The sequence below is a fragment of the Schistocerca gregaria genome, chromosome 3, assembly GCF_023897955.1.
Source record: "Schistocerca gregaria isolate iqSchGreg1 chromosome 3, iqSchGreg1.2, whole genome shotgun sequence".
In the NCBI taxonomy this organism is placed as follows: Eukaryota; Metazoa; Arthropoda; class Insecta; order Orthoptera; family Acrididae; genus Schistocerca; species Schistocerca gregaria.
In genome coordinates, this window is record NC_064922.1 from 110,317,092 (window position 1) to 110,337,641 (window position 20,550).

The 20,550-nt window shown below is 43.5% G+C and overlaps 1 protein-coding gene across 1 annotated transcript in view; it reads right to left on the bottom strand.

The window, feature by feature from the left end:
• Positions 1–19,936, bottom strand: part of LOC126355271 (gamma-glutamyl hydrolase B-like) — a 126,578-nt gene extending 106,642 nt beyond the window's left edge. The window contains exons 1-2 of the mRNA XM_050005559.1: positions 19,876–19,936; positions 19,663–19,792 (exon numbers count right to left, since the gene is read on the bottom strand). Of these exons, the coding sequence (XP_049861516.1) occupies positions 19,663–19,792; positions 19,876–19,936 (191 nt within the window). The remainder of the gene's footprint in view (positions 1–19,662; positions 19,793–19,875) is intronic.
• Positions 19,937–20,550: the final 614 nt, after the last annotated feature.

The window sequence follows — 20,550 nt, forward strand, 5'->3', positions numbered from 1 at the left end:
TTCCGGGCATACCAGATATCGCCAATGCTTTGCAAACTACCTATGGAGTGCCTTTCACAGCCCGCCGCGCAGCTGGAATGTTCCAGGCAGCGGCAGATGAGGTCAGAACGAACTGCAAACGAGCATATATTGAACAACTTTTATCAGTGGGCGCAGTCGCTGGGAAGCCTAACTACGACGTGATAGCTTTCTTTTCATGTTATTTACGTTTAATATCTTCGATGGTGTCTTCTTTCTCGTTTAGGTTTTCCAGGCTTCATTAACTATGACTGTTCGCACATTGATACCTACATAAATAAAAAAAAGATAAAAAAAAGTGGCCTGGAGACCTGCGTTTCCAATCCAAATAAATACACAAGAACAAACTAAGAACAAAATGAACAACAAATAAAATATAATAAAGTATTATACCCTTTCCCTTTCTCCTTTTATTATTATTTTTGTAAAAATTTCAGAGGCATATTTAATTTTGTTTCGTTGGCGAAACCTGAAGTGGCTGCGAACGGCCGTCCTAGTTACCTTTAGGATGAAAGTGGCGGTGGCACTAGCTCTGTTTTTGTTTTTACGCTAGATAGGTTTTTGGGGGTAGTATGGGTGATAGGAGCCAACGCCTGGAAGAGGTAATTTTCTTTCTTTATTTAAAAAAAAGGGTTAGCTAAAAAAAGCGGCTCTAGGCGCTTAAAAAAAGCAAAAAAAATAAAATAAAAAAAGAGCGCTAGTGCGCTTACAACAAAAAAGTAAAAAAGAAAAAAAGTTGGTAGAGCACTTGCCCGCGAAAGGCAAAGGTTGCAGGAGGTCCCGGGTTCAAATCCCGGACGAGCCCTTGCGTTTTGTGCAAAAGTGTGGCAACTAAAAAAAAAAAAAAAAAAAAAAAAAAAAAAAAAAAAAAAAAAAAAAAAAAAAGCGGTCTAAGGCGCTGCGTTCAGGTCGCAGTCCACTTCTGTGGGCGTGGGTTCGAATCCCACTTCCCACTTCTGACAATACATTTTTCTTTCATGTATCGGTAACCACTTTTCGGTCCATTCTGAAACGCTTCTTTCATGTCACACAATGTATGGGAACAGGGAGATATGATTTTCCTAGCTCGTTTCAGGCGATTGTTCACAACTGATGCCTTTCCCCTTCCTTGTCCAATCGAACAAGAGTTTCACTCTTAATGTCGAGTCGCCGTTAACCTTTAACCTCCTTCAGTTGTAATAAGTCTCTTCTCTTAGACAGTTATGGGAGTGCAAGCTGAAGAACTTTCCTCTTCATTACCAGGAGATATTCACCAAGTGCAAAGTGACTGAACGCAACCTTTTTAATACGTCATAAACAAATGGGAATATACAATACGTTTGAATTTGCTGTCACAGACAAACGACGTGATTTTTCAGTATGTCTTTACCCCTGAATGAGGCATCTGACAAAGAAGTCATAGGGAAGTAATTGTTAAAAAATTTTATACACGGCGTCTCAGGAAAAAAGGCGAGTATTCAGGGGACATAAACTATCATTCAAAGTAAAAAGGTCTAGTAAACATTGACCCTAAAGAGCTATGAGCACATGTTCACCTTTGCTGCAATGAAACACATCTGTTCTACTGAACAAGTGCTCATAGCTCTGAAGGTACGCACTTTAGAGCCCACGTTTACTGTACAATCATCGACTGATCGTTCCTGTCGTATCCCTGTGTACTCACCATTCCTCCTGGGACATCCTGTATTCTTTATCTTTGTTTTGGGTGCTTTTCACCGGTAACTGGATATTTTTTAGCTTTATACAAAAATTGTACTGAGATTTAAGGTCGCCTGAAGACACTTACAGTGAGGTATTTGAATGTCTGTCGTGGAATGACGACCCATTCTTTTTCAAAAGAGCCGAAAACAGAGATGGCAGTGATGGTAGTCCGCAGCGAAGTCGACGTTCCAATTCATTCCTAATTTATACAGTTGGTTCGTGTCTAGACTCTCGTTAGCCCAGTCCATTTCAGGATCGTTGTTGCCTACAGACCGTTGTCTGACAGATGCTGCTTTATGACAGGGTATATTGTCAAGCGCCCGCATCTCGTGGTCGTGCGGTAGCGTTCTCGCTTCCCACGCCCGGGTTCCCGGGTTCGATTCCCGGCGGGGTCAGGGATTTTCTCTGCCTCGTGATGGCTGGTTGTTGTGTGATGTCCTTAGGTTAGTTAGGTTTAGGTAGTTCTAAGTTCATCGGGACTGATGACCATAGCTGTTAAGTCCCATAGTGCTCAGAGCCATTTGAACCATTTGAGCCATATTGTCAAGCTGACAGAAACAATCAACATCTCCGAACTGTTCCTCTACTGTATTCAGTACACGATGGTGTCAAATGTGTTCTTGTACTTCTCCATTTAGCGTTTTCATAAGTCCAATGCTGGGACCACACACTTACCACGAAAAACATCCCTGTGCCTCAACACCAACTCCTCTGTATTTTGTTGTTGGCACTAAACATGTTGGGGAGCGGAGTTAACGTTTCCCAGGCATTTGGCAAACCCACACCCTGTCATGTGACTGTCAAAGGGTATAGCGCGGTTCATCACTCTAAATCACTTGTTTCCTGTCACCCACTGCCCAGTGGCGTCGCTTTTTGCACCACCCCAAGCGCCGCTTACCGTGATTGCACAAAATGTGTGGCTCATGAGGAATAGATCGACCACTGTATCCATTTTTTTAAACTCCCCTCCCACACTGTGCTAGTTAGACTGCTGACACCACTGTGGAACTCACAAGTCATTCCTTCCGCTGATTTCATACGATTGCTTACAACAACCCTTCGCAGAGTTCGACGGCCCCTGTCCTGCAGTACATGAGGTCTACCAGCTCTTGGTTTACCTGTGGTTGTTGGTTCGTGTCTCCTCTTGACAATCACAGCAGCAAAAGTCGACCTGGACAGCTCTATAAGCGCTGAGTAGTGCCTGATGGATTTGACACTCACGTGACATTCGATGACTGCTCCACGTGCGACAAATTGTAAGTTCACTTAAGAGATAGTCCCGTTCTGCTGCCGCTGCCTCTCTACTGACAACACAGCACTCCTCGCCACATTTTATACTGGCGGGATCGCCTCTCGTCGCATCTAGTGGTCATTTGCGCATTGCGCAGGGGTGTTCGGATATTTTTGATCAGATGATGTAATACCACGATAATAGTGCGGCACCTGCCCGTTAGGAAAATCGATCCCACAAGCGTCTACATTAGAGTTCCGGATGCAAACAAACTGGTAACACAGGTATTATATGGATAGTACGACGTGGCAGTCAGTCGCGACCGTAAACAAACCAGAACCTTGAGTACCCGAGAGGTGTGAAGCGATGCGGGAGAATAAGCCCCGCCTCCCTCTCGAAGGACTGCCACCCTACGTCTGCGTTCTCTGCTTCCACGAAAGCAGAAATGACATAATGGTCAGAGACGCCGCTGATTCCTTTCGTTGTGGTGAGGGACGCATTCAAATCCCTTTATGCATCAGAATTAGTCTCTCCACTCATTTCAAAGTAAGAAAATAAAACAAGCAGTCCGCAACACAAAACAAATTGGAGTACACAAAAAATTTGGTAGTGGCTACAACGCTACTGTCTGCTGCAGTTGGCAGTGGTATTCCAGGCTCGAACTCTGCCGCTATCTTACACAACCATAGTTCAAAACAGTCCCCACCTTCCCCTTCGTTCTGCTGTGGTAACAACTAGAGCTCTGTGTAGGGGAAGTATAGCCGTCCTACCGCTCTGCTTGTAGCAAATTGCAGCTTGTGATTGGCTGTTTTCGTATGTTAAATACGGATCGGATTGTTGTTATTCTGGTTGATTATAGGATTTACATTGCTTTTATGGTCAATATTCTCACAAATATCTGTTATTTTTATATAATTAAAGCTTAAAAACCATTCAATAGCAAGATCTGGTCGCATGATCGAAAACGTTCTGTTACTGGCTGGTGCTCTGGTGACTTCACAGGCTAGGAGTAAGACGTGTGTTACAGATGCGTTAGCTGACGTTAGAAGGTTTTTACGTACTTTTTCTGTAAACAGTTAAGCTAGTTAGTAATGGAAAATGCAATTACAACTTTTAAGTAACAACAGAAAGGAATGTTATGAACCATAGTGGAAGCCTTGCAAAAGGTGATGCTTGATGCTTCACCCTTCTTAGAGCGGTATACGTGCAAAGACAGACATTCTTTTACTTGCTCCCCGCAACATCATTAAAGCCGCTCACAACTAAGGAATGTAAGAGGTTTTGCAAATGGGCCCGCATATGATAACTAGATTGTCAACAATCAGTCAATGCACAATACAATTATTCTCGACAGAACGTAGTGCTGACTTCGCCCGTAGAAGACAGCAGAGATATCCACTATGCATTCGCTGGCGCAAAGGATAGCATATACGAAGGAAATCAAAGATGTCACATCTTCGAATCCTCGAAGGGGCAAATACTTTTCTATAAATACGAGAATGGTCTTAGCAAGAACTGACTGTAGCACTTGTTTCAATTGTGGGATGTATTATATATAGCTTCACATTAGTCTTAGTCTGAGAAATGGGCAACAGAGGATAAAGGGATTTACCGTGCGAACATGCAATTCACTTTTTTTGGAAAGCACTGCTAGAATTGAAGATATCACCATATTCCCACAATACAACGAGTTGCAGGACGATGAGATTATATGGAGAGGCAGAAAGCATTTACAACATGCAGGTGACACAAACGTAAGGACTGTGATGTTGGTGAGTGTAAATTAACGTTAGCATCTGAAGCAGACTTACTTCATCTTTATGTAAGATGATGAAAGTGCAAAAGTTTTAACAGCAAGGATTCTAGCTGGACAGTATGAAAATAAGAAACATTGTTTATAATAAAGTAAAAAGTCTATGGTAACAGTCTTTTTGAACATGACGTGTGTGAACAGCGATTGCAAATGTAAGCGCGTGAAAAGAGTGTCTGCTCGATGTGGTGAAGTTTTGTAGTTGTGATTTGGTTTTCAAATGAGAGGACCGCCGAGTAGTTTTACAAACAAGTTAAAATACTCTTCTCGAACCAACGATCTATGTGCATCATTTAAAATTCGACGAATTACCGTTCTAACATCTGAGGTACAGGAAGGTAAAAGGACAATTTTCACTAGGAGGTTGTTTCGTTGAATGTCGCTATCCTTCGCTGTAGCAGTGGGAGAGCATATCTCGGAGGTAAGTTAATGTTAACTTCACAACACAACACATTTTTGACTAAGTTAGTGAATTTGTGCAACGACGTGGTGGAAATTTGCCGGTACATTGCAACCAAATTTGACGCATCTTCTCATTCTCTGGAACACTAAAAAACAACAGTTAAGGACTTTTGATAGAGGTATTTGTACAGTATGGTACAACACACCACTAGAAACTCATTTTTCGAAACGTAAATTTCAAACGGAGACAATACTGTGAATTATCATCTTGGCAGTAGGAGCAGCGAACTAGCCTGTGACGTCAAAGGCATCATATGACTCGAATGTAGCGTTTTAGCGGGCTTTCAAATTACAGGAATTTCATTTCCGTTTTTATAAAAGAGTGCTGAAATTCAAGAGAAAAAAAGCATGTTAGGAGCATAAAACGATATGATAATTCATTTAAGACAATTTCCAGAAAACAGTCAAATAACTTAATGGCTTAAATCGCAACACGTGACACTTCATCGTGCATCGGGCCCTCATGTTAAGTGTGCGTTATTGGGGGTCATATGTATTTTTCGAAGCTACAAGTGAAGTAATACCACAGCGCTGTGCTTTCCGCAATTCTTCTCGTGGCCAGAAGGGTGGGAAATCACATAGGATTCCTGCAAAAGGGAGAATTGTAGCAAAAAGAATTTTCATGTATTAATATCAATCACCTGAAGACTTAAGATACCCTAACGGATACATCATCATGAATGAAAGTGCTGTCAAGACAGAGTAAATAGAGATGAAAAAAGCACTGCATTTAGAAACCTTGCAGGAGTAAAACTTTTAGTCTGACTTCTTAAATAACCTGCTGTGGGAGAATCATACCTAATTTAAAGCTATGTACTGCGACACCAGTTATTCGAACAACAGCTGAGAAATCTACCCCTTTCGCTGTCAATACGAGCTGCACGAAAACTGGGGTTTTTATATCCTCGCCACGAAAAATGTTTTCCGACCGTTTTTTTATACTTTTTGCTGCTAGGGTCCGAGACAGTTTGAAGACAGCGGTCTACATCAGAAATATGTGAGAGGGCTGAACTTGCATATTTACTAAAACGACCAACTACCCCGCAGCGGTCAAGGGACGAACAGCAGCGCGTTAGACACAACTTGGCGACCATGCTTTTCCTGTACAGAGCTTCATTAGCGATCGCACAGCTTGCTCGTCAACCTAATGCAACTAGCTTTATAGCAGCGTAACACATAATCCACATTGACTTACTCTCAAATATAGTTTGGCTTTAGAAGTGGTTTAGCAACTGAAAATTCTATATTCTCTTTTCTCTGTGAGGTACTGGATGGATTAAAAAACAGGTTTCGAAGCTAGACATATTTTTTTATCTAACTAAGGCGTTTGATTGTGTTGATCACAAAATATTGCTCTGGAAGTTGGGCCATTGCGGAATAAAGGGAGTAACTCACAATTGGTTCACCTCTTACTTTAATAGCAGACAACAAAAGGTCATTCTCCACAATGTTGAGAACGGCTATGATGTGGGGTCTGAGTGGGGCACTGTTAAACGTGGGGTGCCCTAGGGATCAGTGCTGGGGCCACTCTTATTCCTTACTTATATAGGTGATATGCCCTGTAGTATTACGGGTAATTCTAAAATATTTCTGTTTATTGATGACACTAGCGTGGTAGTAAAGGATGTGGTGTGCAACACTGGCTCTGTTTCAAATAATGCTGTTCAAGACATAAGGTCATGCCTTGTAGAAAATAAACTAACGCTAAATTACAGTAATGCTCAGGTTTTACATTTTCTAATGCACAATTCGACAAAACCCGACGTTTTAGTTTCACAGAATGGGTATATAATTAGTGAAAACAAACAGTTCAAATTTCTAGGTGTTCAGATAGATAGTAAACTGTCTTGGAAAGCCCACGTTCAAGACCTTGTTCAAAGACTTAATGCTGCCATTTTTACTATTCGATATGTATCTGAAGTAAGTGATAGTTCGACACGAGAAGTAGTCTACTTTGCTTATTTTTATTCGGTTATGACGTATGGTATTATATTTTGGGGTTACTCTTCCCATTCTCAAAGGATATTTTTGGCTCAGAAAAGGGCAGTTCGGGCAATAAGTGATGTAAGTTCACGAACCTCTTGTCGACCTATGTTCACCAGTCTGGGTATTCTGACATTGGCCTCTCAATATATATATTCCTTACTGTCGTTTCTTGTTAAAGAATTAGCAGCTTTCACTCAGTCAATACTAAGCAAAAATCCAATCTGCTGTTGGATCGCACTTTTTGACTCTTGTGGAGAAAGGCGTGCAGTATACCGCTTCATCCATTTTCAATAAGCTATCACAAGAATTCAAAATTCTTAGCAGTAAGTTACGCGCTTCCAAATCGAAACTGAAGAGTTTTCTTATGGATCACTCCTTCTATTCTATCAGGGAGTTCATTGAAAAATTAAGCTGATTCCTGGGTTATATTCGTGATTGCGTTTACATAAACTTATGACTTATCTTTTTTGGGTTCATAAACATTTTATTTTATCTGTTATTACTTTTATGTTGTAATTTCGTGTACTGACACTTTCCATTACCTTGGAGATTTGCTCCTCAATTTTTTCTACGGAGCTAGATGTGTAATATAAAAAATAAAAAATTTCACACTAACTTCACGATTTCAACGTAGCTCAGAATGATACTGAAGTATTAATTCGATTTCTTGTCTGGTGTGTGGCAGAGGATATTTGGTACACCACTGCGATTTACCCTGTTTCCTGTTGCCATCACGAATGTTCTGCAGTAAGAATGATAGCTGGTAAGCCACCACGTGAGCTCCAAAATCTATAATTTCATATGTTCACGATCTTTTCGCGAGATATACTGACGAGGAAGCAATACAGGGTGGTCCATTGATAGTGACAGGGCCAAATATCTCACAAAATAAGCATCAAACGAAAAAAACTACAAAGAACGAAACTCGTCTAGCTTGAAGGGGGAAACCAGATGGCGCCATGGTTGGCCCGCTAAATGGCGCTGCCATAGGTCAAACGGATATCAACTGCGTTTTTTAAAAAAATAGGAAGCCCCATTTTTAATTACATATTCGTGTAGCACGTAAAGAAATATGAAAGTTTTTGTTGGACCACTTTTTACGCGCGTGGTAACACGTAACATTCCGATAGTGCGGACACCCGTGTTAAAATGGACCGATTACCAAATGCAGGAAAAAGTCGATATCGTGTTGATGTATGGCTATTGTGATCAAAATTCCCAACGGGCGCGTGCTATGTATGCTGCTCGGTATCCCGCATGACATCATCCAAGTGTCCGGTCCGTTCGCCGAATAGTTACGTTATTTAAGGAACCAGGAAGTGTTCAGCCACATGTGAAACGTCAACCACGACCTGCAACAAGTGATGATGCCTAAGTAAGTGTTTTAGCTGCTGTCGCGGCTAATCCGCACATTAGTAGCAGACAAATTGCGCAAGAATCGGGAATCTCAAAAACGGCGGTGTTGACTACATCAACATCGATTGCACCCGTACCATATTTCCATGGCTGTTGGCGACGTTGGCGACTTTGTACGTCGTGTACAGTTCTGCCACTGGGCACAAGAGAAATTACGTAACGATGACAGCCTTTTTGCATGCGTTCTGTTTAGCGACGAAGCTTCATTTACCAACAACGGTAACGTAAACCGGCATAATATGCACTATTGGGCAACGGAAAATCCACGATGGCTGCGACAAGTGGAACATCAGCGACCTTGGCGGATAAATGTATGGTGCGGCATTATGGGAGGAAAGATAATTGGCCCCCATTTTATCGATGGCAATTTAAATGGTGCAATGTATGCTGATTTCCTACGTAATGTTCTACCGATGTTACTACAAGATGTTTCACTGAATAACAGAATGGCGATGTACTTCCAACATGATGGATGTCCAGCACATAGCTCGCGTGCGGTTGAGCGGTACGGAACAGCATATTTCATGACAGGTGGATTGGTCGTCGAAGCGCCATACCATGGCCCCTGGTTTCTTTCTGTGGGGAAAGTTGAAGGATATTTGCTATCGTGATCCACCGACAACGCCTGACAACATGCGTCAGCGCATTGTCAATGCATGTGCGAATATTACGGAAAGCGAACTACTCGCTGTTGAGAGGAATGTTGTTACACGTATTTCCAAATGCATTGAGGTTGACGGACATCATTTTGAGCATTTATTGCATTAATGTGTTATTTACAGATAATCATGCTGTAACAGCATGCGTTCTCAGAAATGATAAGTTCACAAAGGTACATGTATCACATTGGAACAATCGAAATAAAATGTTCAAACGTATCTACGTTCTGTATTTTAATTTAAGAAACCTACCTGTTGCCAACTGTTCGTCTAAAATCGCGAGCTATATGTTTGTGACTGTTACAGCGCCGTCTATCACAAAGCGAAAAAAGTGGTCCAACTAAAACATTCATATTTATTTACGTACTACGCGAATATGTAGTAAAAATGAGGGTTCCTATTTAAAAAGTGGCAGTTGATATCCGTTTGACCTATGACAGCGCCATCTAGCGGGCCAACCATAGCGCCACCTGGTTTCCCCCTTCGAGCTAGACAAGTTTCGTTCTTTGTAGTTTTTCGTTTGTTGCTTATTTTGTGAGATATTTGGCCCGGTCACGATCAATGGACCACCCTGTATATTGGTTAAGTAAGGCCAAGGAAAACTATATTAATCCTTAAATTTACCACGTTTCTCTCTTATAATCTGATCAAAATTGTTGAAATCTGTTGAAAAATTGCACACACCTAAGACTATAAAACAGAAAATAATTATGGAAATAAAAATCTTTCTAATACAACACATTTTTAAAACGGGCAAATAAGTAGAAATTAATTCATCCTGTCCCCAAATAGACTCCTATCTCCTCATAGATAGTCTTGAAAATCTGCGGGTGTGAATTTGTTCAGCTATCACGATATTTATAAAATTTAAAACGGAAGACGTGGGGCAATAAGGAGTGTACAGAATAGCTGCTGTTCAGAATAATCACTCAACAGTTCATATCATTTGCAGTGCTATAAAATTGTTAGTGACTGAGGTAAGCTACTCTTACCTCAGTATGTGCCCCACCACTTCCGTTTCAAGTTTTACAAGTATTCTTATAGCTAATAATTCACAAACGCCGATTTTTGGGACTATCTCTATGGGATTAGAAATCTCTACGCTCTTCGTTAAATTATTTTACACCCTTTAGGCCGTTTTAGCCTATTATGTTACTGCGTTTTTTATGTAAATAAATATCAATAAGTTTGTAAATATCTGTAGCATGTCTACTGTAGAAAACGTCCGAGCCTTCAAGCAGCATCGCATTTCAGAAAATGATGTGCCTAGGAAGACGCGGAACGTTTTATTTACTTATCACATCGTTTTCTGATGAACTGAAGTAAAGGAGGCATAGAGTGTAGAGCATATATTTACAGCATAAAATCTTATAAACTAAAATCTAGGGCATTTACATAATCTGTCGACTTGCGAGTCGCCAGCTGGAATCTTCTGCTCCATCATCGTACGATCTCGTAGGGTACTGACCTGTGATGTGTGTAGTTCTTCCCAGTTACAACGTGTGGTTGGCTGCTTACTCCATGTGAGTAAGAAATAACCGCATTTGCCGTTTTGGGTCGTAATTCTGTTTAGGACTGACCACGTTTTGCGTGGCAAATCGAAAGCGGTAAATTTTAGGTAGTACATGGCATGGCGCGCAACAGCCGCCTGGGAACAAGAGGCAGTACACAACACACCTGCGAAAGTTTCTTTTAAAATAGAAGTAATTAAAAATTCATTGTGAAATAGTCAGTCACTGTATTATATTCATTCTGGACTGACGTCTTTATAACTGCGCAAGGTCACAGCTATTGCAGTTACCACAGGATGTTTTTAAAAAAACTGTTAAGAAAATCAATTCCACTGGGAAAAGTAATGGTTTTAAACCAGTGATCGACTGTTAATTTTCCAAAATGAATTGACGTAACAGTGCACTCGATTTACTTTCAGATAATTTTATCTAGTTTGCACTTTCTACATCGTGCACTGAGTAACAACCATTTATTCGACGGATGACGTCGTGTTCAGTTGATTCGCTAATGTCGTTCGCAGCGGCAGAACGTTTTGTTGGTGTCAGATGTTAGAAGTACGGTCTCAGTTACGACTTTTACACTGGCAACTGCATTTCCCAAGACGATTTTCGTCTACGACATCTGACTTATACACGACGGGGCGCCATCTCATTTTCCACGGACCGTGTGACAGTAAAACACCGCAACGTTCCGTGGACGATGGACTGATCGATGACGTCCGCCAGCGTGGCCTCCCCGTTCACCGCACCTGAATAAGTTGGACTGCTGACTGTGAACATTCAAAAACATTATATGCCCAACCCACCGACAATGTGTAGACGTTGCAGGAACGAGTAACCAACTCATGTGACGCAATCCGAATGCATCCAGCTGTAACTGAAAGGGTGCGTTATTCACGATTCAGAGCTGAAGGATGTGTCAGGATGCGTGGTATATACACACAGCACGTAAAGCTTTTCGTACCGTATCGATCTCTGTATTTTATACACCAGCCGATACCCGGACTTGGAATCTCATCAGGAATGGTAACAGTAAGTCTGGTTGACAAGTTAGCACTATAAAGTAAAGATTAACATTCGCAACAGGAATAGTAACGAAGTCGATACCAACTGAAATAATGACATGTGCTTACTGGTGTAAAAAATGAAGTAATATTTTGCATATAGTGACATTCAACTACAAGAGAAAATCCCTACCATGATTGAAGCTGCGTAATAAAATAATATCAACCGTCAGCGAAATGTAATGATACTCAATGCAGTCTGTGGTATACTACGACTCGTAAATGATCTTCAAAGCCACCAAAACTTGGAAACAGCATTTCATTCCAAGTAGCAAAAAATTACGAAAGTTCATAATTCAAAAACTAATTACCTCTTCTGAAGTTAATATCTCATTAGAAAGCTCGGGCGACGAAGATTCCGGTAAAACTTTCATTTTCCATTAAGCTTCCTAGACTGAGGATTATTCCACATAAGTACGAACTATACTACGTCATAAATACCTCAATCAAAACGCAAGTGATTCACATTCTTGACATATTTTAAACCCCACGTATAATTTCGTATTGTCAGATTAATAATACGAATATCACCAAAGGTTTATGAAACGTAAAATTATACACTCCTGGAAAAGGAAAAAAGAACATATTGACACCGGTGTGTCACACCCACCATACTTGCTCCGGACACTGCGAGAGGGCTGTACAAGCAATGATCACACGCACGCACAGCGGACACACCAGGAACCGCGGTGTTGGCCGTCGAATGGCGCTAGCTGCGCAGCATTTGTGCACCGCCGCCGTCAGTGTCAGCCAGTTTGCCGTGGCATACGGAGCTCCATCGCAGTCTTTAACACTGGTAGCATGCCGCGACAGCGTGGACGTGAACCGTATGTGCAGTTGACGGACTTCGAGCGAGGGCGTATAGTGGGCATGCGGGAGGCCGGGTGGACGTACCGCCGAATTGCTCAACACGTGGAGCGTGAGGTCTCCACAGTACATCGATATTGTCGCCAGTGGTCGGCGGAAGGTGCACGTGCCCGTCGACCTGGGACCGGACCGCAGCGACGCACGGATGCACGCCAAGACCGTAGGATCCTACGCAGTGCCGTAGGGGACCGCACCGCCACTTCCCAGCAAATTAGGGACACTGTTGCTCCTGGGGTATCGGAGAGGACCATTCGCAACCGTCTCCATGAAGCTGGGCTACGGTCCCGCACACCGTTAGGCCGTCTTCCGCTCACGCCCCAACATCGTGCAGCCCACCTCCAGTGGTGTCGCGACAGGCGTGAATGGAGGGACGAATGGAGACGTGTCGTCTTCAGCGATGAGAGTCGCTTCTGCCTTGGTACCAATGATGGTCGTATGCGTGTTTGGCGCCGTGCAGGTGAGCGCCACAATCAGGACTGCTTACGACCGAGGCACACAGGGCCAACACCGGGCATCATGTTGTGGGGACCGATCTCCTACACTGGCCGTACACCTCTGGTGATCGTTGTGGGGACACTGAATAGTGCACGGTACATCCAAACCGTCATCGAACCCATCGTTCTACCATTCCTAGACCGGCAAGGGTACTTGCTGTTCCAACAGGACAATGCACGTCCGCATGTATCCCGTGCCACCCAACGTGCTCTAGAAGGTGTAAGTCAACTACCCTGGCCAGCAAGATCTCCGGATCTGTCCCCCATTGAGCATGTTTGGGACTGGATGAAGCGTCGTCTCACGCGGTCTCCACGTCCAGCACGAACGCTGGTCCAACTGAGGGGCCAGGTGGAAATGGCATGGCAAGCCGTTCCACAGGACTACATCCAGCATCTCTACGATCGTCTCCATGGGAGAATAGCAGCCTGCATTGCTGCGAAAGGTGGATATACACTGTACTAGTGCCGACATTGTGCATGCTCTGTTGCCTGTGTCTATGTGCCTGTGATTCTGTCAGTGTGATCATGTGATGTATCTGACCCCAGGAATGTGTCAATAAAGTTTCCCCTTCCTGGGACAATGAATTCACGGTGTGCTTATTTCAATTTCCAGGAGTGTATGTACTTCTTTCGAAACAGTTTGCAAAACCGTATCTGTATTTTTAAGTATCGATACTATAACATCTGATTTTATATATAATTACATCGAAAAGCCAAAGAACGTGGTACACCTGCCTAATATCGTCGAGTACGCAGAAGTGCCGTAGCACGACGTTGCATGGACTCGACTAATCTCTGAAGTAGTATTGGAGGGAATTGACACCGTGAATCCTGCTGGACTGTCCATAAATCCGTAAGACTACGAGTGGGTGGAGATCTCTTCTCAACGTCAAGTTGCAAGGCATCCCAAACGTGCTCAATAATGTTAATATCTGGAGAGTTTTGTGGCCAGCGGAGGTGTTTAAACTCAGAGTAGTGTTCCTGGAGCCACACTGTAGCAATTCTGGCCGTGTGTGGTGTCGCATTGTCCTGCTGGAATTGCCCAAGTCCTTCGGAATGCACAATGGACATGGATGAATGCAGGTGATCAGACAGGATGCTTACGTTCGTGTGACCTGTCAGAGTCGTATCTAGACGTATCAAGGGTTCAATATCACTCCAGCTGCAAACGCCCTACACCATTATAGAGCCTCTATCAGCTTGAACAGTCCCCTGTTCACATGCAGGGTCCTTGGACTCATGAGGTTGTATCCATACCCGTACACGTCCATCTCCTCGATTCAATTTGAAACGAGATTCGTCCGACCAGGAAACATGTTTCCAGTCATCGACAGTCCAGGCGAGGCGTAAAGCTTTGTGTCATGTAGTTGTCAAGAACACACGAGTGGGCCTTCGGCTTCGAAAGCCCATATCGATTATGTTTAGTTGAGTTGTTTGCACGCTGACACATGGTGATGGCCCAGCGCTGAAAAATGGTTCAAATGGCTTTAACCACTACGGGACTTAACATCTGAGGTCATCAGTCCCCTAGACTTAGAACTCTTAAACCTAACTAACCTAATGACATCAAACACATCTATGCCCGACGCAGGATTCTAACCTGCGACGTAGCAGCAGCGCGGTTCCGGACTGAAGCGTCTTGAACTGCTCGGCCACAACGGCCGGCCCCAGCATTGAAATCTGTAGCAATTTTGCGGAAGGGTTACGCTTCTGTCACGTTGAACGATTCTCTTCAGTCGTCTTTGGTCCCGTTCTTGCAGTATCTTTTTCCGGCCGCGCGATGTCGGAAATTTGATGTTTCACCGGATTCCTGATATTCGCGGTATACTCGTGAAAAGGGGGTACGGGAAAATCCCCACTTCATCACCACCTCGGAGATGATGCGTGCCATAGCTCGTGCGCCGACTATAACACCACGTTCAACTCATTTGAATCTTGACAACCTGTCACTGTAGCAGCAGTAACCGTTCTAACAACTGCGACAGACACTTGTCTTATATATCGCATATTGCATATCGCATATTGTAAATTTTACATAACGTTTGTACTTGGAGCTAACATTGTAAACAACAAATTGACTTTGGAGACGTTCCAAATACCTCAAGCATTTCTGAAGCCAGAGGCATTTGTAAAGTGAAAGTACTTAAAGAACAGGCGTATGTGTACCTAGCTCTGTAAAACAAAATTGTGCAGTACTAACTAAACTGCTGCAATGTATAAGTTGGGAAGCTATCAAGCTACCAACTTATAAGATCTCATATGTACCAGAAGGAACGACACTTAATTCAACAAGAGAGACAATCACCAAATGCAGACTTCGTGGTATTAACGAACCTGGGAGAAGAAAAACGCAACACAGTCTGAAGGAGAGGACGATGAAAGTAGTGCTAAGTACTAATTTTCCTTCCACCTTTGTTGGCACACTAGACTCGCATTCGGGAAGACGACAGTCCTTCAAACCCGCGTTCGGCCACCCTGATTTAGGTTTTCCGTGATTTCCCTAAATGGCTTTAGGCAAATGGCGAGATGGTTCCTTTCAAAGGGCACGTCCGACTTCCTTCCCCATCCTTACCTAATCTGATGGGACCGATGACCTCGCTGTTGGGTCCCCTCCCCCAAATCAACCAACCACCCAACTTTCACCGTTGTGGCCACCCAGCCATATTGCGACATCGGCACTTCGAGGTGCATATCCCATGCTAAATGAGGCCACATACAAGATCCACACAAGAACGCTGGGCGCACGCTTACAAGCACTGTCTGTTCTATCTACTTCAACTTAGCAGACAGACGTGAATGAGAGGACAGACTGACCCATATCTCAACAGGTACTGGTTTCCTGACACATCATTATACGAAATTTTCTTCTAGTTTTGACCGACACTATCTGCTGTAGAATATGTGACACGTCCTCCATTCTACGAGGGTGAGTCAAATGAAAACCTTAAATATCTTTTAAAATATTATTTATTGTGCAGAAGTCGTACAAAGCTGTATGACTTTTCAACATAATCTCCCCCACGCTCAATGCAAGTCCTCCAGCGCTTACAAACTGCATAAATTCCTTTACAAAAAAAATCTTTTGGTAGTCCGCGCAACCACTCATATAGAAGGGATCTTCTTTCCTCCCACTGCGTCTTTGAGTGGTCCAGACATATGGAAATCACTTGGGGCAAGGTCTGGTGAGTATGGTGGATGAGGAAGACAATCTTTTCCGGTTGGTGGAAGTGAACCCAGATTTCGTCCCCGGTAATGATTCTTGCAAGGAAGCCATCACCTTCTGTTTCAAAGAGCCGAAGAAGTTCTTCACATGTATCAACACGTCGTTTTCTCATTTCAGAAGTCACCTGCCGTGGCACCCATTTATTTATTTTTTTATTTACATGTCAAGTTCCGTAGGACCAAATTGAAGAGCAAATCTCCAAGGTCATGGAACGTGTCAGTACATGAACTTACAACATAAAAGTAGTAACAGATAAAAATAAATGCTCATGAACCTGAAAAAAAGTCAGTCCATAAGCTTAAGCAATCGCTATCAGCAATACAATAAGAATCAGCTTAATTTTTCAAGTAACTCCTCGACAGAATAGCAGGAATGACCCATGAGGAAACTCTTCAGTTTCGATTTGAAAGCGCGTGGATTACTGCTAAGATTTTTGAATTCGAGTGGCAGCTTATTGAAAATGGATGCAGCAGTATACTGCACACCTTTTTGCACAAGAGTTAAGGAAGTGCGATCCAAATGGAGGTTTGATTTCTGCCGAGTATTAACGGAGTGAAACCTGCTTATTCTTGGATATAAACTAATATTAGTAACAATAAACGTCAATAAGGAATGTACATATTGAGAGGCCAATGTCAAAATACCCAGACTCGTGAACAGAGGTCGACAAGAGGTTCGTGAACTCACGCCACTTATTGCCCGAACCGCCCGTTTCTGGGCCAAAAATATCCTTCTAGAATGGGAAGAGTTGCCCCAAAACATAATACCATACGACATAAGTGAATGAAAATAAGCAAAGTGGACTAATTTACGTGTAGAAGTATCACTCACTTTCGATACTGTTCGAATAGTGAAAATGGCAGTATTAAGTCTTTGAACAAGATCCTGAACGTGAGCTTTCCACGACAGCTTACTATCTATCTGAACACCTAGGAATTTGAACTGTTCTGTTTCTCTAATTTTATGCCCGTTCTGTGAGATTAAAACGTCATCTTTCAGACACTTTGTGAAACTGGAGCACATCATGCACAATGTGGTGTGCTGACCCATGACTCATCTGTAAACATGGTGCAATGTCATTCAGTGTCAATCGGCGGTTTTCCTTCACTATGGCTTCAACTGCTGCAATGTTCTGTGGAGTCACAACTCGTTGTGCCTGACCTGGACGAGGAGCATCTTCCACTGAAGTCACACCATTTGCGAACTTCCTACTCTATCCACAGACTTGCTGCTGTGACAAACATGCATCACCGTACTGAGCCTTCATTTTTCGATGAATTTCAATAGGTTTCACACCTCTACGCAAAAACCGAGTAACAGAACGCTGTTCTTCCCTGGTGCACGTCGCAAGTGGGGCGGCCATCTTTATACTGATACTGCGACGGTATGTGTGCATCTGCACTATGCTGCCACCTGCAGGCCATTCTGCACGCTGTTTGTAGCAGGCTTACCAACTTACAGGATAACGGCGCGAAATTTTGATTTGTTATTACAAATTTAACGTTTTCATTTGACTCACCCTCGTACTTCAAGGTGATGGGGGAGGGAGGGGGAAATGATGTGCAAATGTGCTCCAAAATCTTTACCGCCTCTCTGTTGAATAATACCGTTCCTTCCTCCACCAAGTTACAATAAGGTGACAAAAGACATGGGACAGCGATACGCACGCATACAGATGGCAGTAGTAACGCAGACTCAAGATAAAAAAGGCAGTATATTGGCGGAACTGACATTTGTTCTCAGGTGATTCATGTGAAAAGGTTTTCGACGTGATTACAGCCGCAAGAGAAGGGGACTAACAGACTTTGAATGAGGAATCGTAGTTGGAGCTACACACAATGCAATATTCCATTTCGGAAATCGTTAGGGAATTCGATGTTCCGAGATCCGTAGTGTCAAGAGTGTGCAGAAATACCAACTTTCAGGCATTACCTCTCACCACAGACAACGCAGTGGCCGACGGCATCCACTTAAAGCCCGAGAGTAGCTGCGTTGTGTACTAACAGACAAGCAACACAGCGTTAACATACCGCAGAAATCAGCATAGGACGTACCACGAAAGTATCGGTTAGGACAACGCGGCAAAATTTGGCGTTAATAAAGTATGGCAACAGACGCGAGTGCCTTTCGTAACAACACGACATCTGCTGCAGCGCCTCTCCTGAGCTCGTGACCATATCGGTTGGATCCTAAACGAATTGAAAACCGTGGCCTGGTCAAGTGAGTTCTGATTTCAGTTGGTATGAGCTGATGGTATAGCTCTACTGGGGCGCAAGCCCCACAATACTATGGGCGCAAGTCGCCAAAAGAGACTGTGCAAACTTGTGGTGGCTCCATAATGGTGTGGGCTGTATTTACATGGAATGGACTGGGGCCTCCAGTACAGCTGAACGGATCATTGGCTGCCTCCCAGTCCAACAGCTATCCATTCCTCTTCTATTATATTCCTTTCCCCTGTTTCACTGAATCATTTTGTTCCCTCGGAAACACTTGACACTTACTGTACTTTTAACTTATCCAGGGTGCGTCTCTATAGTGATTATGTTCGGCTAGCTGGAGGTTATTTGCAGTCATTCATGAACTTCATGTTCCCAAACAACAATGGAATTTTTATGGAAGACAATGCGTCGTGTCACCGGACCGCAATTGTTCATGACTGGTTTGAAGAACATTCCGGACATGATTCGGCCATCCAGATCGCCCGATGTGAATTTCATTGAGAATTTCTGGGTCATAATCGGGAGGTTCGTGCACAAAAAACTGCACCGGCAACACTTTCGCAATTATGGACGGCTATAGTGGCAGCATGGCTCAATGTTTCTGCAGGGGACTTGCAACGACTTTTGAACCCATGCCATGTCGAGCTACCGCACTACGGCTGAGAAAAGTAGGTCCGACACAATATTAGGAGGTAGTCCATGGCTTTTGTCACCTCAGTGTGTATGCCATTTGTTATGCACACTGGATGTGCAGCACAGAAATGACACAGTAACGTGCGTAGGCAATGGACACCTCTAAGGCGACAAACTGACACAGAAGATCGTTCTGACCATGTTTTGGAGACTGGGAGCGGCCTTCGTGAAGCTGCCCCAAGAAAGAGGCAGCGAGAGTCATTCGACGTGTGGCCTGTCAGTGGGTCTGAAATAGAGTAATATGTTGAGTGACGAGGTAAGCAGGGGTTTTTAAGCAGACCGGACAACGGGGTCTGGCGACGACGTACCGTATGGGCACGACCCTGGCGCCGCCGCCCTCCACGAACTTGACGTAGGACGCCGCGATGTAGCTGCCGCAGCTGGCGTTGCCGCAGAACTTCCTCACGAACGAGGCCGGCGCCTCCTGCGACAGGACACCTGCAACACGGCACACTTCTCTAGAGCCGAGGAACCATGACGAACGATGGGCTAGTTAGTTAATTACTTTCTCTGTGCATCACTTTGCACGATGTATCGATTTCCAAGTGCAGATGTGAAGTCTATTTGCTCTATTTGAACCATTTTTGAACCATGGTCTCTGGCAGCTCGTTACAGAGTAGTAACGTGATTGTGATTCATTCGGTTTGTTACCGCAGTCACCCTTGTTTCTGTGAACTTATCTTCACAACAGTGAAGAAGCCTGTTCTACGCGGCTTCCCCCGTCGGAGGTTCGAATCCTCCCTCGAGCATGGGTGTGTGTGTCGACCTTAGCGTAAGTTCGTTTAAGTTAGATTAAGTAGTGTGTAAGCTTGGTCCCTCAAGATCTTTCCACAAATTTTCAAAATTTCCTGTACTACGCTGTAACTAAAATTTACAACACGAAACACAGAGTAGGCAACAATTCTCAGTAGATGCCAAAGTATAGCGCCGTCGTGGCACTCTGCAATTTCATTAAGTGAATCCATACGCGAGATGCACATCGGCCAGTTCTTCATACAACTACGAATCACCGCTGATATTGCTGGAAAAATAACCCGGAGACAGCTCAGAGCAGTACTGAATGCAAGCTTACACGGCGCTGAGTAAATAGGGCTAATACTGTTACAGCAGCGAGTACTGTCATTAAATGGAACAAGTATGTTCGAAACAAGAGCACACAGCACATACCGTAGACATTAGCACTGCTGTGCACTATT